This window comes from Myodes glareolus, chromosome 9 (assembly GCF_982192425.1).
Source record: "Myodes glareolus chromosome 9, mMyoGla1.1, whole genome shotgun sequence".
NCBI lineage: Eukaryota > Metazoa > Chordata > Mammalia > Rodentia > Cricetidae > Myodes > Myodes glareolus.
This window is the reverse complement of record NC_142034.1, coordinates 21,753,132-21,777,723: the sequence shown is the minus strand read 5'-3', so window position 1 is coordinate 21,777,723 and position 24,592 is coordinate 21,753,132. Positions and strand designations below refer to the sequence as shown.

The 24,592-nt window shown below is 44.6% G+C and overlaps 1 protein-coding gene across 5 annotated transcripts in view; it reads right to left on the bottom strand.

Moving 5' to 3' along the window:
- The window catches only part of Stat3 (signal transducer and activator of transcription 3), a 55,717-nt gene that overhangs the window by 23,761 nt on the left and 7,364 nt on the right, over positions 1-24,592 (bottom strand). For all 5 annotated transcript variants that reach the window (XM_048450675.3, XM_048450678.3, XM_048450677.3 and 2 more), the window contains exon 2: positions 2,010-2,160. In XM_048450675.3, coding sequence (XP_048306632.1) covers positions 2,010-2,137 — 128 coding nt within the window. In that variant the 5' untranslated portion in view covers positions 2,138-2,160. The remainder of the gene's footprint in view (positions 1-2,009; positions 2,161-24,592) is intronic.

Genomic DNA, 24,592 nt, shown 5'->3' with positions numbered 1-24,592 from the left:
TAATGCATTTGAGAAAAACAGAGCAAATAGAGAAAATTGTAAATCTCGGGCGGTGTTACATCTGTAATCTGAGAATTACTGAGAGGCTGAGGCAGGAGAACTGCATGTTGGAGACCAGCCTGGGCTACATAGTGAGTTCTAGGCGAGCCTGAGCTATATAGCAAGACTTTGCCTCAAAAATAAAATGAAATAAAAAATAAAAACAGACCTTGGTATGGTAACACACATCTACAATCCTAATACTTGGGAGAGGCAGGAGGATGAGTAGTCCAGGGTGTTCTCAGCTAAACATAGCAAGGTCCAGGCTAGCCCAGGCTGTATGAGACCTTGTCTTAAAACAGAACCAAAACCGGGGGACAGCAAGATGGCTTGGTACATAAAACTGCTTTGTTAGGGAAACCTGACATCTCCAGTTCAATCCTTGAAACCTATGAAAAGACAAAGCAGAGAACTGACCCCCTGGAACTGTCCTTTGACCTCCACATGCGCACTGTGGCACGTCCACGCACTGCCCCGAAACACCACATAAACATAGTAATAATAAATAAACAAAGGAACAAACCATACCCACACAAAGAAAATAAAAAGGACAGATAAAGGTGGGGCATATGGTTCATTTGGTAGAGTAATTGCCTTGCAAGTAATGAGGACCTGAATTCCATCCACAGAATGCACATAAAAATGCTGGGCATGTCAGCGGTAGGTGACAAACACAAGACACACTCAAGGGCACTGTTGGAGGTTTCTCTCAAAATGCTTTGTCTGGGCATTTTCTTCCCTTGTAGATATTTTGCATTTTATATATATATTTCTGGTTCTGTGTTTTTATGGGATTTCTGTGTGTGCAGGAACACGTATCTCTGTGTCTTCATGTGTTTCTGATAGTTTTTCTTTGGCTCCTTTTCTTCTGTTGGTTTGTTTCATCTTATTCCAGTTTGTTTTGGTTTGTCTTATTAGTGTTTTTTAGGACTTATTTGTGTTATAGTGAGAGAGATAAAGGGTATGGATTTGGGTGGGAGGGGAGTTGGGGAAGAGCTGAGAGGAGTTGGGGAAGGGGAAACTGTAGTCAGAATATATTGTATTTTTAAAAAATCGATATTCAAAAAAAAAAAAAAAGCTGGGCATGGTAGCACACGTTTGTACTTCCAGCACTGAGGGGACAGACAGAAGATCCCTGAGAGTCTGCCCTAATTGAGGGCGAGCTCTAACCCAGTGAGAGACTGTGTCTCAAAGGGTGCAGGAGGCATTCCTAAGGAGAGAACTTGAGGTTGTCCTCTGGCCTATACCACACACACACACAGACACACACACACACACGTACACACGTTTGTACGCATACCTGCATCTATACAAACATGTATATACACACACATGAATTTTTTTTAAAAAAAAAAGAACAGATAAGGTTGTTTTTGCCTTAAATTCCCCCATCAACCCCATGGCGCTTATTAGCATAATCAGAACCGCCAAACTGGGACATTCTGTGTCACCTCCTTGACCCTTCACTAAATTAGGGTAGACATTCTGGAAGAGTAGGTCACATTAATACAGGCCGGAGTACGTTAAAGTAGGGCCAACAGTTGGCATCATTTCCTCGATGACTCTACATCCCCTACCCCGTGTCTCTCTTTTAATAGGGGAAGCCAAGTATGTGGTGGATCTGAATTTCTACCTGAGACAGAGTTCTCAGGGGAAAAAAACAAACAAACACATATCTCAGGGTAAGAAAGTCAAAATGCAGAGATCTCACCGAGTAAGAGACACAAATCTGACCTGAGAACATCTACCAGCAAGCTAACCGAATGCGGAAAGCCCACTACCCAGATGCTCTCAAACACAGCTTCAGAGGCTTTAAGGGATTAACTGACCTCTGCTCTCCTGCCCCTCCCCCAGCTCCAGCACCCAGGTCTTTGATGAAAGGGGTAGCAGAGGGTGAAGCCAGAGAAAGTCGTGTCCCCTGACTCAACCCCAAACCTCCCAATTCAGGGAGTCTCTCGAGGAGGACTTACCAATCTTGACTCTCAATCCAAGGTGCCAGGAACTGCCGTAGCTCCATGGGGAAGCTGTCGCTGTACAGCTGGTGCAGCTGCTCCAGGTACCGAGTGTCCAGCTGCTGTAGCTGGTTCCACTGGGCCATCCTGCCGCAATCTGGGGGCGTAACTGTAAACCAAAAAGAACACATGGTCACCATAAACCCTCACAGATAAAGAGCCTGGCAATGCTCCGCAGCTTTGAGAAGGGTCTGTACATTCCCCATTCCTACCCACACAGCTCTCCCGCCCCTAGGGCTGGGGATTGAACCCAGGGCCTTGAGCCTGCTATGCAAGTTCTCTGCCACTGAGTAAAAAGCCCAGGCCTTTGATGTTTTGAAACAGGGTCGCAGGCTAGCCTTGTTACCTGTCTCCTATCTCTGCATCCTAAGTGCTTGGATTTCAGGCATGAGCTGCCACACATGGCTGCATTACAATTTCTTTTAAATTTCAACTTCTAGAATCCACTCGCAAGCCAGGCACAGTGGCTCCTGCCTGCAATCCCAGCACTCCAAGGATATTCTGAGGGAGTTCAAGGCTAGCCTGAGCTCTATGCACATAGTAAGACCTACTCTTAAAAAACAAACAAACAAACAAACAAACAAAAAAACCAGAGGGCCAGGGTCAAAGACATGGCTCAGCAGTATAGTGCACTGGTTACTCTGGCAGAGAACCCAGACAGGAACATGATACACATACATACATCTGGGGGAAACACGCATACACATGAAATAAAAATAAAAAATAAAAAATAAAGCTGACCAAACAACAAACCTATTATCTACCAGAGGCAAGTGAGGTTGCCAAATCTACCGTTATGTGAAGCTGAGCGCTTTCTTTTCTTCTGGGTTTCCATTTCCTCATCTATAAAATGCAGATCCTTACTTCTGCCCCGCAGGGCCACTGAAGTAATATTTCTAAAGCCCTCGTAAAAGCACAGCACCCAAAAGATCTTCAACACATGCCAGTTCCTCCCCCAACCACGATCACTTTCAGGCCATCTGTGAAGCTAGACAAAGGAAACCTGCCCTGAGGTGAAAATGCAGACTGGGTTCTGAGGAAGGAGAGCTTCGGGTTTACAAGGGTAAGTGGCAGGTGCCTGGATTTTGCCCACTTAATAAAAGGAATATAATAGGAAAAAAAAATTCTAAATCTGGGTGAAAAAGTAAGAGAACTAAATACCACGTAAAAAAAGTTGATCCTGGGATGGGGCCTAGCCCACTGAAAGTTCAGTTCTAAGAAACCAACCCAGCTAACCACTCATGAAAATGTCTCTCTAGAACAAGTCGTCTTAAGATCTAAAAATAGCCATGAGTAGGAGCCCAAGATTAGGGAGTGGTATGTGTACAGCAAACACTAGCTGGAATAAAAGCACAGCCTGTCTGAGCGCATGCTCCAGCCTGAAGCACTGTGACTGTCTGTGTAGTGCCCCTAGGAAAAGCAAAAGCTATTGGTACCCCTACACAAAGGCCAAGTCAAAGTCAGCCTCCTCTTAGGTTAAAAGCATCACCGCGGTCCTATGGTTTTCAGGACCTGATTTGCATGCAATCCTCAGCAAAGTGGAGCTGGGAAGATGGCTCAGTAGGCAACATGCTTGCCTCACAAGTGTTGAGGAGCTGCATATGGATTCCCAGAACTCATATGTTAATAAAAAGCTGGGTGTGGTGGTATACGCCCATAATCCCAAAGAGGGCAAGACTGGAGGTGGAAACCGATGGGCCCCCGGAAGTTCACGGGCCAGCTAGTCTAGCCTACTTAGCAAAGTTTCAGGCTAATAAGAATCGCTGTCTCAATCCAAAGGCGAAAGGAATGGCATCCGCGGTTGTCCCCCTGCCCACATACACATGTACCTACACATGCACCAGCATGCACACAAAGAAAACAAAAGAAAATCTATATGCCAATTACGTAAACGACACTACATAGGGCTGCACTGGACTGCAAGACTCCATTGTTCGGCATGGGAGATATCAACCACGTTTGACCGCTGATGCCTCTCAACCATATAGGCTGCATTTGAAAACAGTAGGAGAAAAAAATGTGCAAGTCTCAATGTTGAAATATTATTTTGAAAATGTTGGATTAAACACATTGTTAAAATTATTCTGCCCATGTCTCTTTACTTTTAAAGCTGCTATTAGAAAATTTAACAAGCTGGGCATGATAGCACACGTCTTTAATCTTAGCACTCGGGAGGCAGAGGCAGTCGTAGCTCTACAAGTTCGAGGCCAGACTGGTTTACACAGTGAGTTCCAGGATAGTCACAGCTACATAGAGATCCCATCTCAAAAACAAAAAACAAGAAAAACTAAACAAAGAAAAGAAAATGTAATATTATAACATATGTCACCTGACTTCTATATTTAAAAACAAGGAAACAGGGATGCTGTTGCTCTGGACCACATTGCGGAAAAGGTTGTGGTCCTAATTAAGTCATCTGCTTGAAACAGTAAATTCCAGTGCTGTAAATTCATTACAAAAACAGGTTATTTCATGGCTTATCTTGAACACAAAAACAGAGCCAATCCCAAAATAAAATCATAAAACTGCACCTACTGTTCCTGCTCCGTCACTGGACCTGCTCCATTTTCAGGCTAACATAAAAGATGCTAAGCCGCCCGCAGCTGATTTACTTCTAGTCTATACCTCAGAGACTTGTTTCACTGTTGATATTTGAGTGGCTTTTGCTGGTCTGGTATAATAAGCCGGCACTTTCTTACACTAGAAACCAGCTTGTACCTCTCCCAATAAAACTGAAGCGTCAAGAATGACTGATTTGGGGGGCTGGAGAGATGGCTCAGCGGTTAAGAGCATTGCCTGCTTTTCCAAAGGTCCTGAGTTCAATTCCCAGCAACCACAGGATGGCTCACAACCATCTGAAATGAGATCTGATACCCTCTTCTGATCTGCAGGCAAACACACAGACAAAATATTGTATACATAATAAATAAATATTAAAAAAAATAATGACTGATTTTACTGGGCGTAGCGGCACACACCTTTCATCCCAGTACTCGGGAGGCAGAGGCAGGTGGATCTCTGTGAGTTTGAAGCCAGCCTGGTCTACAAGCAAGTTCCAAGACAGTCAAGACTACACAGAGAAACCCTGTCTTGAAAGGGGGGAAGAAAAGACTAATTTTTGTGTTTTGTCTTGGTCTAACGAAGACAGTCAATACCGTCAAACTATTCTACATGAAGGAAAATTATTCTAAATTAAAGATAAAGAGCAGATGGTATTTCCAGGGAAAACATGGATGGCGTTTAGATGACATGGTTAGCCCAGAGTCCCAGAGTGTCTAACAGCCAGGCCCTCATATGCTGCTCAGTACAAAGCATGTTAATTAGCAGTCGGCACAGGGCAATTGGACCAAGTGTTCTTCACTAGAGCAGCGGATCCTTGGAGATAACTAAGCAATCTAGGAAAACCACTGCCAACTGGCTTTACTGCAATAATTTTACTGGAAAACACTTGAAAGAGCCACTTTAAAATCTCAACTCTGTTTTTCAAATTACAAATTGATTTAGAGGCTGGGGATGTTGCTCGGTGGCACGGTGCTTACCCAGCATGCTCAGTGTCCTAGGTTCCATCCTCAGCACCACAAACACCAACGAAAACAAAAAGCCCAGATTAATCTGAATGACTTAACGAAGTTCTTTTTTGAGCAGGAGCTGGTTCTGTAGCCCAGGATGGCCTTGAACTCCTGACCTCCCTGCTTCAGTCTCTGAGTACCAGGACTATAAGAGTACACCATACCACGCCTGGCTTCCACTCAGTTCGAACTAAAGCATTTCTGTCTTCAAAATCACTCGAAGCCTGCGCTTTAGTAACCACTTCACCAAATGCCAGAACACACAAAGTGATCTGCCCAACAATTTGAATGCCAAATACCATCCTGGGTGCCAGAAGAGAAATCACGTCACTCCTACAGTGGGTGCATTAGAGCATGACACTGATTCCTGCTCTGCTGGCTCTCATGAGGCTTTGGAGAGCAGATCATCAATGTGAGTGTACAAAGGACAGATAATTGTGGCAGCTTGAATGAGAAAGGCCCCCATAGGCCAGGAAGCTGCTGGATGATCAGTTACTGGAACTGTTTGGGAAGGATTAAGAGGTGTGGCTTTGTTGGAGTGGGTGTGTCACTGGCAAAGGGCTTTGAGGTTTAAAAACCCACATCAGGACCTCAGGATGTAAAGCTCTCAGCTACTGCTCCAGCACTGTGCCTGTCTGCTTCCTGCCATGATGACCATTGACTGACCCTGTAAAACTGGAAGCAAGCCCTCAGTTAAATACTTCTTTAATAAGAGTTGTTTTGGTCAGGGTGTCTCTTCACAGCAATAGAATAGTAGTAACTAGTAACTAAGATAGTGTGGTCCTATTTTCTTTCTTTTTAAAGATTTATTTTTATTTTATGTATATGAGAGCTTTGCTTATATATTATGTATCTGCACTGTGTGTGTGCTAGCAGAGGCCAGACATGAGCATTGAATTCCCTGGAAGTGGAGTTATAGATGGTTGATAAATGACCGTGTGGGTGCTAGAAACTTGAACCTACAAGAGCAATAACTGCTCTTAACTGCTGAACCATCTCTCTAGCCCCTACTGATCCTAGCTTCTATAGCAAAAGAGAAAAGGAAAATGAAACATCAAGTTACCAAAGACTTTCTAGACTTCTCAAAACAGGAATTTCTTAGCCCCTTGGGGATAACCTACAACAGTAAGTCATAAGGAAAATAACTCAAGCCTAATGAGGAATTTCTTACCAGAAGGATTACCATTAAAGTAAATCTTCATTTGTATAGTTCAGTTGAGAGAAGTCGCGGTAACTATAGGGGACCACACACGAAAGGGGTTTATCACGCAACCTGGTAAACTTTCTAAGCTAAAGTGTGTATTCCACATGTATGAATCTATGATACAGAAGATGGAAGATGAAGAGAGGGACAAAATTCAAATGTACACAAAACCCACAATAGAAAGTGATATAGAGTAATTTCTGAAGGCAGGTGTACCGGGACTTACCCATAATCCCTGCACTTGTAAGGCAAACAAGAGGCTCAGGAGTTTAAGGCCTGCCTCAGCCACACACTGAGTTCAGTGCTAGCCTGAGCTACATGGGACCCTATCCTTTAAAAGAAAGACAATTCCTGTTCCATTTTACAATGTGTCAAAAAACTTTAGGGGTTACATATGTAGCCCTGGCTGGCCTCAACCTTACAAAGACTTGCCTGCCTATGCCTCCTGGATGCCAAGACCAAAGGTGTGCGCCATCGTGCCCAACATGTTAAGGGGGGAAAAAACCAAATACTGATGTGTTATTCATAATTGATGTACCTTATTTGATTTAAAACATTTCAGATTAAAGGAGCATAGCAAACCTTTGGATTGAAAGTGACACAGTCAGACATGCTTTGTCAACCCCTAAGTGCACAGTTTATGCTCAGAGCTGCCTGAGAAAGGGGTCAAGCTCTGGATGAAAAGCTATAGGAGACTAAATTTGTATAGAAGGTCACCTCCCCAGGTTGGGAGTCTTCCAATCCCCCAAGCACATAATCCCTCCAATCTATGTAGCAAGAGGCAAAATGACCAGAGGCTTGGGTGCAAACACTGTCTACCACATACAATCTGCTTCGGGGAACACAACTTGATTGCTGAACAGGCCTCTATCTGCCCTGGAAGGATGATTATAAATTTAAGTGACGTCACAGGTAAATAGTAGCCTTCCTACAGCGCCAGGTGTTCAGTGTTCCTGTGCTGTTCCTTCCACCTCTGCATCCCAGTCACCAGCACTTAACATAAAATCCATTTCTCAGGGCCCCAAGAAGCCCAGAAACCAAGCCCAGTTCATTCAATTAACAAGATGCTACCTGAGATAACCACAGAGCTTTCCCTGATATGGGAAAGCACGTGCCTTCTAATGGACCCTTTTGTCATATCCTGAGGGAGGGAATTAGTATCTGGTGGCTGCATCTAAGGACAGGAGGGTTGGGCAATCAAATGTCACCACACATATTTTGTACAGGATAGCTCTAGGCCCTAAAACATACTAAAGATGAAAAAGCGTGGACTGGAGAAATGGTTCAGTGGTTAAGAGCACTGACTGCTCTTCCAGAGGACCCGGGTTCAATTCCCAGCATCCACATGGCAGCTTACAACTGTCTGAAAATCCGATTCCAGGGGACCTGACACCTTCACACCAATGCACATAAAATAAAAGATAAATAAATCATAATTTAAAAAAAAAGATGAAAAAGCGTGTCTTCAATTTCAGCCCTTGGAGCGTAGATGTAGGAAGACCAGTTTAAGGTCATCCTCCACTAAATGGTGAGTTTGAAGCCAGTCTGGGCTACATGGTCTTAAAACACCAACCACCAATCAAGATGGAAAAACTCACTGAGTACTCTTCAAAATAAAAAGATGAAAGTCAGGAACCTGGGTTAAATAACAATCCAAAACTGGAAGTGTAGCTGAGTTGGCTAAGTGATTGCCTAGCATGCATGAGGCACTGGGTTCTATTCCCAACACCGCATAAAACCAGCCATGGGGCACACATAAGCACTCAGGAGGTAGAGGCAGAAGGATCAGAAATGCAATATCATCCTTATTGTATAGTGAATTGGAGGACAGCCCGAGGCCACATGAAAAGGAAGAAAGAAAAAGAAGGGCAATGATTATAGCTAAATATGCTACCTTTTACTACAGGCTGGGCATTGTCCTGACCATTTGACATACATCTACTAATTCATCTCATTTTCGCACGAACCCTATGAGACAGAGTTGTTGTGGATTATTAAGACAGTATTCAGGGAGTTGGTTCCCTCCTTCCACTATGTGGGTGTTAGGGATCAAACATAGCCTGTCAGGCTCAGCAGCGAGCATCTTTACCCGTTGAGCCATTGAACTGCTCAACATTGTATTTATATCTTCATTTTACAGAGCAGAAATGGAAGCATAGAGTTTTATACAATTTATTCAAGGTCTCACAGGTAGCAATAGCATGGATGGGCATCCTAAGGCAGTGTGCTGTCAGAAGTGCCACCACTAACCTCCTTGGGGTTATAGTTGGGAATTTTCTAAGGAAGCCATGAGCCGAGCACAGCACTAAGCCAAAACACTTTTCTAGTCTCCCAAGAGACATAGGTATCTGAGCTAAAGGGTCTGTTAGTCTTGCTGTGCCTCGTCACATCTTGGAGGCCACTGTAATGGTGTAGATCACAATTTGAATGGAATTCTAAATCTGGTGGTGGCAGCACACGCCTTTAATCCCAGCACTCAGGAGGCAGAGGCAGGTGGATCTCTGAGATCGAGGCCAGCCTGGTCTACAGAGCGAGTTCCAGAACAGCCAGCGGTACACGTCTTGAAAACAACAAACAAGTAATTGAGGTTCAAAAGAGCAAACACGCAGGGGTGATAATCAGTGGGTAAGGCATACAAGGCTTTGGACAAGAGTGGGCAACAGCAACTGGTGTCAGGAGAGAAAAATGGGCTACATCGGGGTTCTTCAAATACTTAGACATCTCTACACAGGTTAGGTCCAGAGCCGCAACATCTACTTCCCAGTTCTGTTCCTTGGAATAATTCTTTCAATACCTAGCTGCAGATTAGAGCATGGGCAGGATGCAGAAGTCAGGGCCTGGAAGGACAGGGCAGCACGGGATAGGATGAAGAAAGAAAGAGAAGAGAAAAGAGGAGGCACCAGGGGACCGAGTCAGATGAAGGCCAATCTAAATGTGAGGGTCAGAATCTGGTTTCCAGTAGGAAAGTTCCTCAGAGTGAAGTGAGTGCGTGAGACAAAACCTGGGAACCCAGTAGAGACCTGGGCTCAATGCTGAATGCACAGAAGAATCACCCAAGGCAGCTCAGTGGGGAAGAGAGCTGCCAAGCAAGCATGCGGGCAGGCCCAAGCATGAGACGGGATAGCTGGGGCTTACTGGGCTGTCAGCCTAAAAGAAATACAATGGTGAGCTCCAGGTTCGGTGAGGGCCCCTGTCTATAGGGAATACAATGGTGAGCTCCAGGTTCGGTGAGGGCCCCTGTCTATAGGGAATACAATGGTGAGCTCCAGGTTCGGTGAGGGCCCCTGTCTATAGGGAATACAATGGTGAGCTCCAGGTTCGGTGAGGGCCCCTGTCTATAGGGAATACAATGGTGAGCTCCAGGTTTGGTGAGGGCTCTGTCTCAAGGGAATAAGGAGAGTCACACACTGGCCTTTAACCCACATCTAGGGACAGGATCCAGGCAGTCGTCATGAAGCAGAACAGAAAACATAACATGAGATGGGGTTTCTAAAAGATTCAGAAAGCCATAATGAGAAGCAGGGATGGTGAAGTCTGGAAGGTGGTCCACGTAAGAGACAATGTGATTGTTTTACAGAAGGTCCTGCAGGTATAACGGCAGTGGGCGATAGCATGAATGTTGTGAGGTGAACCTCTACAGATGATGTAGGGGAGCCCAAGCTTGGAGATCGAACAGTAAAAGTGACACAGAGAATGGGAGAGATAAGGGGCGACCCCTTGGCTCCTGCTGCATTTGACATTGAGAAGGAGACTCCCTTCCTGAGGGGGAGGGCAAGGGGCTTCATGGCCTCTAAAGTTTGTTCAGCTCCACTCCCTCAAGACACTGAGCCGGCTGCATCCCAACAATGCTGCGGTGAGACAAAGAAGGTGACATTTAACTGAAAAGGGTTAAATGTCCAGAGGTTACACTCCAGCTGACAGGAACTCCAATGTCCCCAGGGAGAGTCAAGCTGAAAGAAAGGTCAACCAGAAATCTGAACACTCCTGGCTTTCTAGAACACTCCTGGCTTTTACACACAGGAGTGCTCAGCTGTTTCCCACATCTGCCTGCATCCCTTCAGACTCTCTGCAGAGACTCTGCAGACCTCCTGAATGACCCACTCACCATGCTTTATTCTGAGACTAAAAACATGAACTATGAAAGCCAGAGATTGTAGATCCCGACTCCCACCAGTTAATCTGGCCTCCCTCAGTTATCTGAACCTCTAGTTCCCTCTGCATAACAGTGGAAGACAGCTGTACTCACTCACAGGGCACCAGCAGACCTGACTTCAAACACAAAGCTATGAAGATGCATCAAGCATGCCTGACAAGTATCTGTGAGCGTTACTAAGGTGACCAATGGCCTAGATGGCCCTGCTCCTGTCTCAGCTGCCACCTGCTTGCTGGCTGAGCTCCAAGCACTCACTTGTTGATGACCTTCAGGGAGGTATAGTGTTAAAGGTAGGCCAGGAGATAGAAGTGAGACCTGTTATTATTTCCAAAGATAGACAAGGAAAGTTCATGTGTAAAGCAATCTTTTCCAAAATTGGATGACTTTTTGTGGACCATAAGGATCTTCAGTTTGCTGCCCCAGGTGGTCTCATCAGAGCTGGAACAAAGAGCAACCCCACTCTGTGCAGAGCTGAGAGAACGGCCGGACAAGGGCTCGGTGCAGTCGGAGCTGTCCCTGAAATATTCACAGAGCTGGAAATTTCCCATCTCCTGCTTACACGTCTTCTGAGCGTACAAATTGAAGGAGACAAGAAGCAGTAAAGGTCCAAAAGATGTCTAAGAATGAAGAAATAGCCAGGCAGTGATGGCAGGTGGATCCCTGTGAGTTCGAGGCCAGCCTGGTTTACAAGAGCTAGTTCCAGAACAGCCAAGGCTTTTATACAGAGAAACCCTGTCTCAAAATAAAAAAAAAAAAACAAAATCAAAACAAAACAAAACAAAAAAATGAAGAAGTGCTTATGGTCAACATAGGATCCTATGAAGAGGAGGAAGAGTTAGTCCTGTCAAGGCTGATTTGGGCAAGATTGTTTTGACTAAGCCTGTGTGCACAGAAGTAGGAGAAAAAATTGACCTTAGCCAAATAGTTGAAAAACATTGGTGTTTAACTGGTTGGGATCCGATTCATGCTAGGTGCGGTATAGCAAAGTCTGGTTGTAGCGAAGTTCCACTTCAGACTTTCACTGATTGCTATACCACACCTAGCATGAATCCATCAAAAATGAAAATGGTTTCTCTTTTCATGATTCATCTGTGAGTGGCTCCATGGTAAAGGACAAGTCATGCCTGTAAAAACTAGAGATCCACACTTTCCTCAAAGGCCCACTCATTTGTCCTCCTGTCTTGTGATCTTTGGGATACTGAAGCTGCCTTACAGAGCTTAGAGCTGTGGCTGTGAGTCTTTAAGAGTTTTTTGATTTTGGGGTGGTTTTTTTGTTTGTTTGTTTGTTTGTTTGCTTGTTTTCGAGACAGGGTTTCTCTGCAGCTTTTGGAGTTCATCCTAGAACTAGCTCTTGTAGACCAGGCTGGCCTCGAATTCATAGAGGTCCACCTGCCTCTGCCTCCCGAGTGCTGGGATTAAAAAGGTGCGTCACCACCGCCTGGCTTCTTTAAGAGCTTTTAAGGAAACTATTGACATATGTATTTGGTTGACTCTGAAGGGTTGAAGCATGACGAACACATGGTTCTGAATCAAGCATTAATTGGGTATCTATGTGCCTGTGAGCTCTGGAGATGCTTTATATTAGCAATACTGTACGTGACTGAAAATACCGACTGGCTTACGTAATCTCGTGTGAACTGAAGCCAGAATCTCTTGTCACTGATTTCAAGCAAATACGTGAATATCAATTGTGTAAAGCACTGTACTTCACAAATGGGCCATATAGACATGAAAACAATGTACCTTGTTGTCTTAAAAGTCACTTCAGATAGATGCCATGATTCTCAGCAAAACATGTACCTGATTTAAAGTTAGTCTAAGAAGAATTAGGGGTGTGAATTTGCCACCTAAGAGCTCTCTTTCTAAACTCTCCAAAGATGAGATGTGTGTGCTAGTTTTTTACAGAGAAGTAGAACTAGTAAGTGTGCAAATAACTGGATTCTTATAAATCTCATTTCCTATACTCAAAGGTCCATGATAACAAGAAGAGCCCTGGTTTGGGCTCACTAATGTGTCCCCTGCCCAGCACCCAGTGCAACATCCAGCTCACAGCAGAGGAACAAAAAGCATGTGCAGTAGGATGGATGAATCACTAGAGTGAATTGTTCTGCATTATGGGGACCAGATTTTCCCAGGTTAGGCCAAGCTCCCAGGAAAAAAGTAATCTTTGCGAAGTCCAACTCTTCCTGTTTGGAAAACTCGAGAATGACCTGTGGTGGTTTGAATCAGAATGGCCACACAGAATCATGAGTCATAGGGAGTGGCACTATTAGAAGGTACAGCCTTCTTCGAGTAGGTGTGGCCTTGTTGGAGGAAGTGTGTCACTGGGGATGGGCTTTGAAGGCTAATGTGTCAGTCTCTTCCTGCTGTCTGTAGAACAGCTGCCTCTCCAGCACCACGGCTGCCTGCGTGCCGCCATGTTTCCTGCCATGATGATATTGGACTAAACCTCTGAAACTGTAAGACAGCCCCAGTTAGATGTCTTCCTTTATAAGAGTTGCTTGATCATGGTGTCTCTTTATAGCAGTACGACCGTAACTAAAACAGACCTTCTAGGAATCTTTCAACAAGAGAAAAGTTCCTCAATTCAAAAGCAACATTTCAAGGTTGGGGAAATGGCTCAGAAATGAGCTTGCCACACAAGCATATGTTTGGATCCCAGCGCACACAGTGTGGGGCTGTAAACCAGTGCTTGGTAGACAGAGATACAGGATCTGAAATAAAGTTGATAAGGAAAATACAAACTTTGGAATTTCCAAGACACAAGCCTATGATACAGTTCAATGTCCATGGAGAGAAGAAACTTCCCAAATTTATTCAGGTCACTTTCCCTTTAAGTAACCCTAAGGAAGTCCTAGTCACTCAGCACAGGTCAATGTGGGCTGAGAATCCATATGCTCACACCTATAATATCAGCACTGGGGCGAGGCTGAGGCAGGAGGATGGCCATGAGTTCAAGGCCAGACTGGATTACAAAGTAAGACCCTGTCAAAACAGAGGAGGAGGAAAGGAAGAGAGGAAGGAAGGGAGGGAGGGAGAAAAGGAAGGAAGGAGGGAAGGAGGACTCCTTCAGGTGTTTATGGTAACAGACACCTGCAATCGCAGCTCTCAGGAAGCTGAAGAAACATGAGTTCAAGGCAAACTCTTGTCTCCCACCTACAAAAATTAACAATAAAACGCAACTCCTTTCCCTTCAAGTCAGCATGGGTTTACTGAGCCTCGCATCCAAGGATCTTTGTGGCAGATGAGCAATCTGTCTCCTATCTTCCCCTGAATGTGGCTAAAGCCTCACCTGTTCAGAAGCAGTGCTAAAGATGCTGAAACAACTGTTTTGTCTGTGGTGCTGAGGATCGAACCTAGAGCCCTGGCAAGCTGTGGAAGAGCTCTTCCACCGAGTTAAATCCCACTCCCACCCATCCCACCCACAGTCTTTTAAAACTCACTAAATTGCTCAGGCTCATCTTGAAATCATTCTGGAGTCTAAATAGGACTTGAATTTGAAATCCTCCTGCTTCAGCCTCCCAGGCTGACTTGATATGAAATCGCCAATGCCTCTGTCAGATTTTCCAGAAAGGAAAGAGGTTCTCCAGAGCCCAACCACCTTGCAAGAAATATAAGACAAGCAGGCAGGCCACATGCAGCCACTTGATCTACGAGCCCAGGCCAGGCACTGGCTATGAAGTGGAGACAGTGCAGCTCTTCAATGCTTCTTAGATGATACCCCAGATGTCAAGTAGCAGAGACAAGTCCCCTCTGCTGTGCCTACCTGAATTCCTGCCTACAGAACCGGTGGACACAATAAAACGTTTGTCTCTTAATCCACTAAGTTAGTGTGGTTTGTGGCATTTACTCATTCCCGTTGATTCCCATGGCATTTCTGCCAACCTAATGACTGACTGTGATCTTTACAGGGTCCAACTTTCATTAGAAAATATTTCACAATTTTACAGGAACAGGCTTTAAAAACAGAGCTATAAAAGCTCTTTTAGTATAAACCTTCTGTTTTCCCTGCAACTCTCACCCTCCAAGTGGTTCATCCAGTCTCACTCCTTCAAACCACGCTCTTGCCGCATCCTTTCTCATGAACGGCACTCTGATGTCCAGAGGCCTCCTCAACACCGCCACTTAGATGAGTAAGACTCTGTGAGTCTGAGAGTAGTTGAGGCTGCTCAGAGGCTACCTCAGGGAAGGAAAAAAAAAAAACAAAAGAAAAAGTATAATTGTGGCCTCCGTAGATCAAAATGAAAAATGCATACTTTCTCTGAGGTTTCCTAGCCGCTGTATGGATTTCGGACAGGTGTAAAAGTCTCCACTGGCTTATTGACCACCTGCGTGACTCTACCAGGTGCCTTGCTGAGTCCAGAGAGAAACAGGTGAAGAATCCAGAACCCCAACTAGGACAAGAATGAATGCCTGAGAGGCAGCTTCATGTAGCATCTGACAAGCAAAGTGTCCCCCCCCCCAAGAGGTATGCGACCTTGTTCCTACTAAGATACCAAACACTGCTTTGATGGAAAGACAGCCCTATGGACAACAGAGCTACCTGAAAGTGGGCTCAGGGCTACTCTAGGAAATCTGTTTCACAAAGATAGCAGGGCTACAAGAGAAGCGGCCACTCTGGAGAGGAAGGGGCAGCCAGTCTAAGCAGAGGGAATGAACGGCATGTGCAAAAAAGGAATGGCACATATCTTCTGGGTGAGCATGACCCAAAAGCCCGCAACATGACACATGGACAGAGAATGAAAAATAAGATGACAGTGGACAAGAGAGAGAGATCAATTCTAGAAACAACTGAGCTAAGACAACGGAACGGATGTGCCTGCACATCTTCTGCCGGATGAAGAAGTATGGTATACGACCTCAAACAGCTCAAAGCTGGAGGTGGGAGGGTCAAAAGTGGGGGAAATCACTGAAAAGTCTATGTGAACTCTATGGTAACACATGCCTGCAATCCTAGCACTTGGAGTTAATACAGGAAAATGGTGAGTTCAAGGACAGCCTAAGCTATGGCTACACAGTGAAACCAGGTCAAGGTGTGAAGGGGTGGGGATGAGAGGAGGGGGGCAACTCCTGAAGCCTGAGACAGGGTTGCAAGGCTGAGGCTAGCCTAGGTAATTTATCAAGACAGGGAAGGAAGGAGGGAAAGAGGAAGAAAGGAAGATGCGGGGGGGGGGGGGAGGCGGGAGAAAGGGAGAAGGAGACAAGGTGGGGTGGAGAGAGGTGGGAGGTAAAGGTATTTTAGGACTGACAGGGAAGCAGTACTTAGAAAAGGTGTGGCCTGAGACACACTCCAGGCCAGTTTCTGGTCTTTCTTTTGAGGAGACTGCTTTTGCATCTGAAGGTTTCTGTTTTTACTGGAGAGCTCCATTTACCCAGAAGTTCTAGTTTTGTACAGGAGCAATTTTAGCATCTCCACCACAGAAAGGACATGACAATCAAGAGGAGTTGAGAAACCATGAGGGACAAAACCAAGACTCACTGACGAGCTGAATGGAAGCAGAAGTGAGGGAAGAAAGCAGCCAAGGATGCCTGCTAGATTTCTGACTCACATGGTATGGAGGGTTGTGAGGCCCTGTCTTCCCTGTTCCTCGAGGCCAAAGCACAGGATGCAAGACATGTTTACGCTAACCAGCTAAGCTTCCTGCTAAGTTCCGTGCTTGCTCTGCTATAGCCTGGTATAATAGCCTAAGGGCTCTGTATCACTTTAAAATGGTAATTTCTCAACCTGCCTGGAAGAGCCCAGGCACCAAGGTCCATCTTACCTGTCTGACACTGCCTTGCACCCTTGTGGAGAAGCTCTCACAGGCACCAGTTTCCCCAGCCCCCTCTGGGTGGGAGGAGTTTTTCTTTACTGGGGCCAAAAGTATTTAACCCTGGATTAAGTTGAATAAATTGAGCATTCTCTTCTTGAGGATGACTCACAGAGGGTTTGGATGAGAATGGTCCTCACATGTTTGAATACTAGGTCCCCAATTGATAGAACTGTTTGGGAAGGATTAGGAGGCGTGGCCTTGTTGGAAGAAGTACATCACGGAGGAGGCAGTCTTTGAGGTTTCAAAAGACTAACACCACTCCCTCTCTCATTCTCTCTCTCTCTCTCTCTCTCTCTCTCCCTCCACATCAAAGGAGTGGCTGAAATAACCTACAAAGAGAGCATAGAAAAGGAAGAGAACTCCACCCAGAGAGACCAAAGGCACCAAAGACTAACACCACTCCCTCTCTCGCTTCAACCTTTGAGTTCAGGGAAAGGATGACAAGGATGACAAGGAAGAACACCAGGAAATGCCTGTAAGATTCAAGGAAAGGGGCTGGAGGGATGACTCGGCAGTTCAGAGCACTGGCTGCTGATCTAGAGAACCTGGGTTTGATTCCCAGCACCCACATGGTAGCCCACAACCATCTGTAACTCCAGTTCCAAGGAATCCAGCATTCTTTTCTGGCCTCTGTGAACCTCATGTACATGATGCAGACATACAAGGGCGCTAGATGGGATGGTTCAATGGTTAAGAGCACTGACTGCTCTTCCCGAGGTCCTGAGTTCAATTCCCAGCAACTACATGGTGGCTCACAACCACCTATAATTAGATCTGGTGTCATCTTCCGACCTGCAGGGACACATGCAGACAGAACATATATATATATATAGTATCTTTTTAAAAAACCTATAAAACAAAAATAATTTTAAAATTTTTAATTAAAAAAAAAACAACCCAAGACTCCTTGGAAGGCTGTCTTCTCACCTTTCTCCTTTAATCCTACCCCCCCCCAAAAAAAAACAGGAATTAAAAGGGGCCCAAGAGGGCCAACAAGATGGCCCTGCAGGTGATTGTTGTAGAAGCCGGTGACCTGAGTTTAACCCTGAAACCCACATGAAGGTAGAAGGAGAACCAATGCCACAAAATTGACCTCTGACCTCTACACACACACCAAGTACCTGCATGCCCCCAACACATACATCATGCACATACACATGTAATGATAAGTATTTTAAGTTAAAAGAAAAAACAGCCCAAGAAGAAGAACTCTAGAAATAGAGATTCTTCTCTCTCAAAAAATCATAGAGGTCAGGAATGTGGCTTACTATCAAATGCTTGCCCAGGGTTACATCCTTAGCACTAATTTAAGGCCAGTTTGTTCTACATAGCTAGTTGGAAGATACATAACAAAACCCTGTCTCAAGAAAAAACACTCCCACGTCGGCAGAAGGATGGCTACGAGTTTGAAGACAGCCTGGTCTACGTATTGAGTTCCAGGCCAGTCAGTGCTACACTGAGAACCCTGTGTTAAGGAACCAAACCAGAATAAAATGACTAGCAATGAAATTGAAAGCTGGGCAGGATCCAAGTCAGCAAGACTCATCAAGGCTCAGAAAGGATGGGCTTCTAAGGAGAAGCCAATCATAATCCTGGGGACAGGTCCAAGGGCAGAGACACGGGTCTAAACAGAAGTGTCAGCATCTAAGTGTATAGTGGACTAAGCCTTCTGTCCAGCCTTATCTAAACATAAGGGAGCTAAAGGTTAAAATTATAATTACCAGCATTGTGTGGTGAGACACAAATATTTCACTTCCTTCTTCCCAGTTCACTAATTGCACGTTTCCCAGCATTAGTGTCTGCATGAGACTGAAGTCTAGAACAAGAAGAATAAAAACCTGCATAAAATATTCTAAGGAGAAGAGCTGGGGAAACAGCTCAATCTAACATGTGTAAGACTGTGAGTTTCACAAAGAAAAGATAAAATGCATCCAAGGAGTGCTGTGGATGTAGGTCAGTGTGTTGTAGCCTTAGCACAAAAAAAATAAAAAAATAAAAAAGTATACGTATGCTCAGATATCCAAAATATACACTTTTAAAATAACACTTTTGCATCCAGAGGGCCTTCGGAGTGATCCTTTGTCTGGAGAAGGACGGCTATGCAGTCGGAGGCCCACATTGGAGCAACGGATTGAGCCCCCCGAGGTCCGGAGGGGGAGCGGAAGGAGGAGGAACATGAAAGACGAAATCAGTACTGCGAGGGATGCTATCACCCACTGATACAAGGGAACGGATCTGATGAGAATTTACCAGGGCCAGTCGGACTGGGACTGAACGAGGACGTGATCTAGCCAGATTCTCGGAATTTGGCCGGATTCTCTGACTGTGGCTGGCCCGGGGTCTTTCTGAAAAGCCATTGACTATGACACTGGGACCTGTTTCCTCTGCATATGCTGGATTTTGGGGATCCAGTCTGTTTGGGCGCTCGCCTTCCTGGACTTGGAGGGAGGGGGAGGGAGCTGGAGCTTCCCACAGGGCAGGAAACCCTGACTGCCCTGGGGGTCGGAGGGGAAGGAGGGGGGGAGTGGGGGGAGTGGGAGGGTGTTGGGAGGGGGGGCGGAAATGGAAACTTTTATAATTTAATAAAATTTACTAAAAAAAAAAAAAATAAAAAAAAAAAAAAAAATAACACTTTTAAAACTCTCAACAATAAAAAAAATACACATCTCAATTTAAAGCTGGGTGAGAGATGGGCCTGGTAGAACAAGCCTCTAAGCCCACCTACTGGGGAAACTGAGGCAGGTGCTTCCCAAGGTCATGTCCTGTCTGAACCACAATGAAACTTGTTAGCCAGGCCAACTCAGTAAGCCCTGCTCTCGAAAAGGAGCGGTGTGCATCTCAGTAGTAGAGAGCACTTACCAGTATGTGGACCCTAAATTCTTTTTTGCTTATTTGAGGCAGGTTTTTTCTGTGTAGCCTTGGCTGTTCTGGAACTCTCTATGTAGACCAGGCTGGCCTCAGACTCACAGAGCTCTACCTGTCTCTGCCTCCTGAGTACTGGAACTAAAGGCACGCGCCACCACACCCAGATGTAGTACCCTAAATTCAGTCCCCCTTGTACATCAAAAAGAAATGAAACAATCTGGAGAAAGTCTGAACAGACAGCACATCAAACAGACACACAGATGGCCAAGCATATGAAAAGAAGTATATCAGATTCCACTAGAAGATTGCAAATCAAAACAGTAACAGCCCATAACAGCCCAAACTATGAAGCAAGCATGATGTCGTTTGGGTAAACAGGCTCATACACCAAGGGAAGGGCCATACAAGTCAGTATTACTCAGCAATGAAGAGAAATGGGCACCAAACCAAAGACAAGGAGGAACCTGAATCCACTCTGTTTAGTAAAGAAGGCAAACTGGAGAGGCCACTGTACCACTAAAGGTGGTAAACCATCTAAAAGGTTACTGTTTGCACGATGACTAATATTCTCTAAGACTGGACTATGGAGATAGTAAAAAGGATAACTAGTTGGCAGGGGCTACAGGAGGGGTGGATGGGCGGATAGGTAGAGTGTTTGGCTTTGGAGACAGTGTGTACTTTAAACAAAATTGCAGTGGTGGGTATACACCACATGTTTGTGATAATCCACAAAGTGGTGGGGCACAGAAGTGCACACCTGTAATGCCAGGACTCAGGAATCTGAGCTGGATAGATCCCACGTCTACATTCACAATGGAGACCACGTCTCTGACACTAACAAAGAGCACAGACCAGGGAACAGAGTAAACTGTGCTCTTCGTTACAAACAACACATAGCTGTCTATCGATTGCAACAAATGTATCCTGCAAATGCAAGATGTTAACAGCCAAGAAACTGAAGAGGGAAACTAGGAGGTTTTCTACCTCACGTGTCTGTCAATCTACCTGTGTCCCAGCACTCCGAAAGCTGAGACAGGAGGATTGCCATTAGTTTGAGGTCAGTGTGGACTGTAAACATTGAGTAACAGGCCTACCAGAGCTTAATAGCAAGATGTTGCCTCAAACAAACTCTCGTGTGTGTGTGTGTCTGTGTCTCTCTCTCTGTGTATGTGAGTGTATGTTTGAAATGTATTAATTTAACTTTATGGGAAGCTTTAAAAAAAGACAAGCCTAGAGCTGGGGATACAGCTCTTCTGGTAGAGTGTTTACCTAGTACACAAGAGGTCTTGAGTTCGGTCTCTAGCACCACATAAACCAGACATGGTAGCATGTGCTGTAATCCCAGCACTTGAGAAGCTGAGGTGTAGAGGTAGACAAATCTATGAGTTCAAAGCCAGCCTGTTCCAGTCCAGGTCATTCTCAGATACATAATGAGGCCAGCCTGGGATAAAGACCCTGTCTCAAAACAAACACAAATCCCGGCATATCAGTTTAACCTCAGAAAGGCTAACTACGCAAGCTTTTCTACTACATCTTATCAAAATCAATGAACATACCAAGAAAAAGAAGTGAAAGCAACTGGTCTCATCCATTAGTTCCCACACAGACCATGAAAACTGTGAAATTATGCCCTGCTCGATGGCTCAGTAACAAAGGTGCCGCTCCCAAACCCTAACACCTAAATTTGACCTTAGGAACCCACATGATAGGAGGAAGAATGGACTCCTCTGACCTCCACATGAGGATACCGATACTCCAATTAATTAATTAAAAACCAAGTCTTTTGTTTGTTTTTAAGAAAGAAATGCTGCCGACACTAGAAAGAAACTCTATCCAGGTTTCTGGGAGAGCTAGTAGCCTAAACTCTAAGACTCCCACCCACTCAGAATGTGGCCTGAAGCAAGAATTCACACGGGATCTCCCAATCAGTCACTCAGCCAGAGGGAACCCTGAGGGGGACAAGATAACATCAGCACGCTCCCAGCAAAAGTCATCCCATTTTATAGAGAGGAACAGAAAAGTGAAGGGACCGACTGCACCAGATAAGATCTAACAAGCATCTTTTCCAATGAGTACAATCACAAGAAGAAAAAAAATTTTTCCTTTGTTTTAGGAAACAAAGAAAAGTTAATAACAGGGGGCTGGAGGTCCTGGGTTCAGTTCCCAGCACCCACATGGCAGCTAACAACTGTCCGGTCCTCCAAGATCTGACACCCTCACATAGGGATACATGCAGGCAAAATACCAAAGTATGTAAAATATATGAATTATTTTTTTAAAAAAGTTAATAATATGTCTGACTTAGGTTCACATTTCTTACAAAAGTGAACTGCAATTCTACATCAGAATTATTTTTAAAAAAATTATGGCCAGGCTGTGGTGACACATGCCCTTAATCCCAGCACTCAGGAGGCAGAGGCAGGCAGGTGAGTTCATGCCCAGCATGATCTACAGAGAGAACTCCAGGATAGCCAGGCTGTCACACAGAGCAACCCTGTCTCAAAACTGTCTAAAAAAAAAAAAAAAAAAAAAAAAAAAAAAAAAAGAGGAAAGAAATCAGCCAAGTGTTGAGAAGCTATGAGAAAAGGCTCCTGAATACCAGCCAACAAAACCAGACAAACCCTAATCTGGTGTCTGGTGACATATGATTTGGTCAATCATAACCAGTTTAAGAGTCATTCTCAGGGACATAAACATCAGGAAAAATCAAGATAAAAAGAAATCTCCAAAGCATTTTATCTTCAAAAGAGTAATTTCTAAATCTCTGGACTAATCTGAAGAATTTATGGCCCTTGTAAAAGTTTCTCAAACTAAGGACCAATCTATATGGTAATGCCTGGCAGAAAGCTTGAAATGGCCCTAGATCGTTTTAATCAGAGCCAGAGAATCAGTACCTCTCCCCCACCACACCTCCTCAAATAGCACAAGAATGCATTGTTCTTAGGACTACCTATGACCTCAAAACTTGAGGACAAAGTTTTGTTTACAGAGACCAAATTTATTAGATATGTCTAAGAACATACTTGTAATCCCAGCACTAAGGAGGCAGAGGCAGGAGGATTACCGCCAGTCTAAGATATGAGCATTCAAGGGTACCTGGAGATACAAGTTCTTGACTCAAAACTCTAAAAAGGAAAAAAAAATACCTCCTAGATATTATCTATCAATAGAAATTCTATGTATATGACAGAGGCCCCACGCCTGTTTATCTCAACACTCTGGAAGCTCCCTAAATCCTTAAATTCAAGCTTAGGTTATACAAGAAAACACTGCTTCAAACAAACAGAATTCATTTAAACAATTAACTCAATGCACATTAGCAAAAGTAGCAGTGATGTCTTATGAAACATAACCACATTTTCCGAAGGGGCAGAAATTAGTGGAAAAAGCGGCACCATTGAAAGTTTCACAAATCTAGGGCTGGCGAGAGGGCTCAGCAGGGAAAGGTGCTTGCTGTATGCATTTGGCAAAGCAACTTCCAGCCCCAGAATCTGCATAAAAACAGAAGGAAAGAACCGACTGCACAGCATTGCTCTTTGATCTCCATACACAGCCCTACACAAGCACATCACCTGTTCACACAGACTCATAATAATAAATAATGCATTTTTTAAAAAATAGAACATTTTAGAAATCTAATTTCTGGCTCAATGGAAAGGTGTTAAAGCTGGGTGTGCTGCCTCAAGCCTGTGACCCCAACACTAAGAGGTGGAGGCAGCAAGATCAGGTGTTCAAGACTAACCCAGGCTACTACCAGCAAGTGTGAAGCCAGCCTAAGAGGAAGGGAAGAAGGGAAGAGGCCTTTGGAATCTCATAGCTGCAGCACATATCGGCTGCACTATGCTGTTTTGGTCGAGGTATTCCAGTGAAAACTGGCTTCACCGAGATGTGGCAAACAGCAAAGAGAAGATTATTTATGCAGTCTTTCAAGGTAATCTGGAGTCTTTAATGCTGCTCAAAATATTGGCAGGGGGTAGTTCCTCAAAGGCCAGGCAGGTGTGGACTCTGGGGTCATTCACAGTTACACTGATATCCACTCTACCTTGTACTTTTTATATAATATCCCCCTGTGTGTTTTTGTAATATACATTAGTCGCTTTTAGAAAACGTCAGTTTTAAGATTTACAAATCTTCAAATGCTGGTACATTTTATTCTCCACCATGTCAAAATAAAAATCATTTGTTAATGCTAAAGAGTTACATTTATTAACTACCAGTTAACTAACAAATAGAGGTATGAGTTTTCTCAATTTTTGTTTTCATTTTGGGTTTTTTTGGTGGGGGGGGGGGTTGTTGTTTTTCAAGACAGGGTTTCTCTGATGCTTTGGATCCTGTCTTGGAACTCTCTCTTGTAGACGAGGCTGGCCTCGAACTCACAGAGATTCACCTGCCTCTTCCTCCCAAGTGCTGGGATTAAAGGCATAGGCTACCACTGTCCCGCTGAGTTTTCTCAATTTTTAATTTTTACTCCTAAGTTCAATTGCTACAATTTTTTTTCTCTTTAAGTTCAAATTTTACAAATAGCAGCACACATTGCCAGTTTCCCCCTGGATAAGCAAACACCCATCTCTCATTTTTGAGGCAGAGTCTCCCACGTCTCAGCTGCCTTCCTTTCGGGGCCCTGCACAGCTTAGGACTATGCTGGATCAGGCTGCACTCCAAGCCCCTACAGAACACTTCTGATCCAGAGCACCCAGATGCTTCTGCAGAAAAGGCTATCACTTTCTAATGAACAGCTTCACTCTGAGAGCAGGTTTGACAAAGAATATAGAGGGACGAACATTTATTTATTTACTCAGTCAGCATTTTGAGATGGCTCTCATTCTGTAGCCCTGGCTGGCCCAGTACTTGTTCTGCAGTCCAGATGCCCTCAACCTCACCAAGATCTCCTGTTTCTGCCCCCCAACTACAAGAATTACAGGGGTGGCCCACCACAT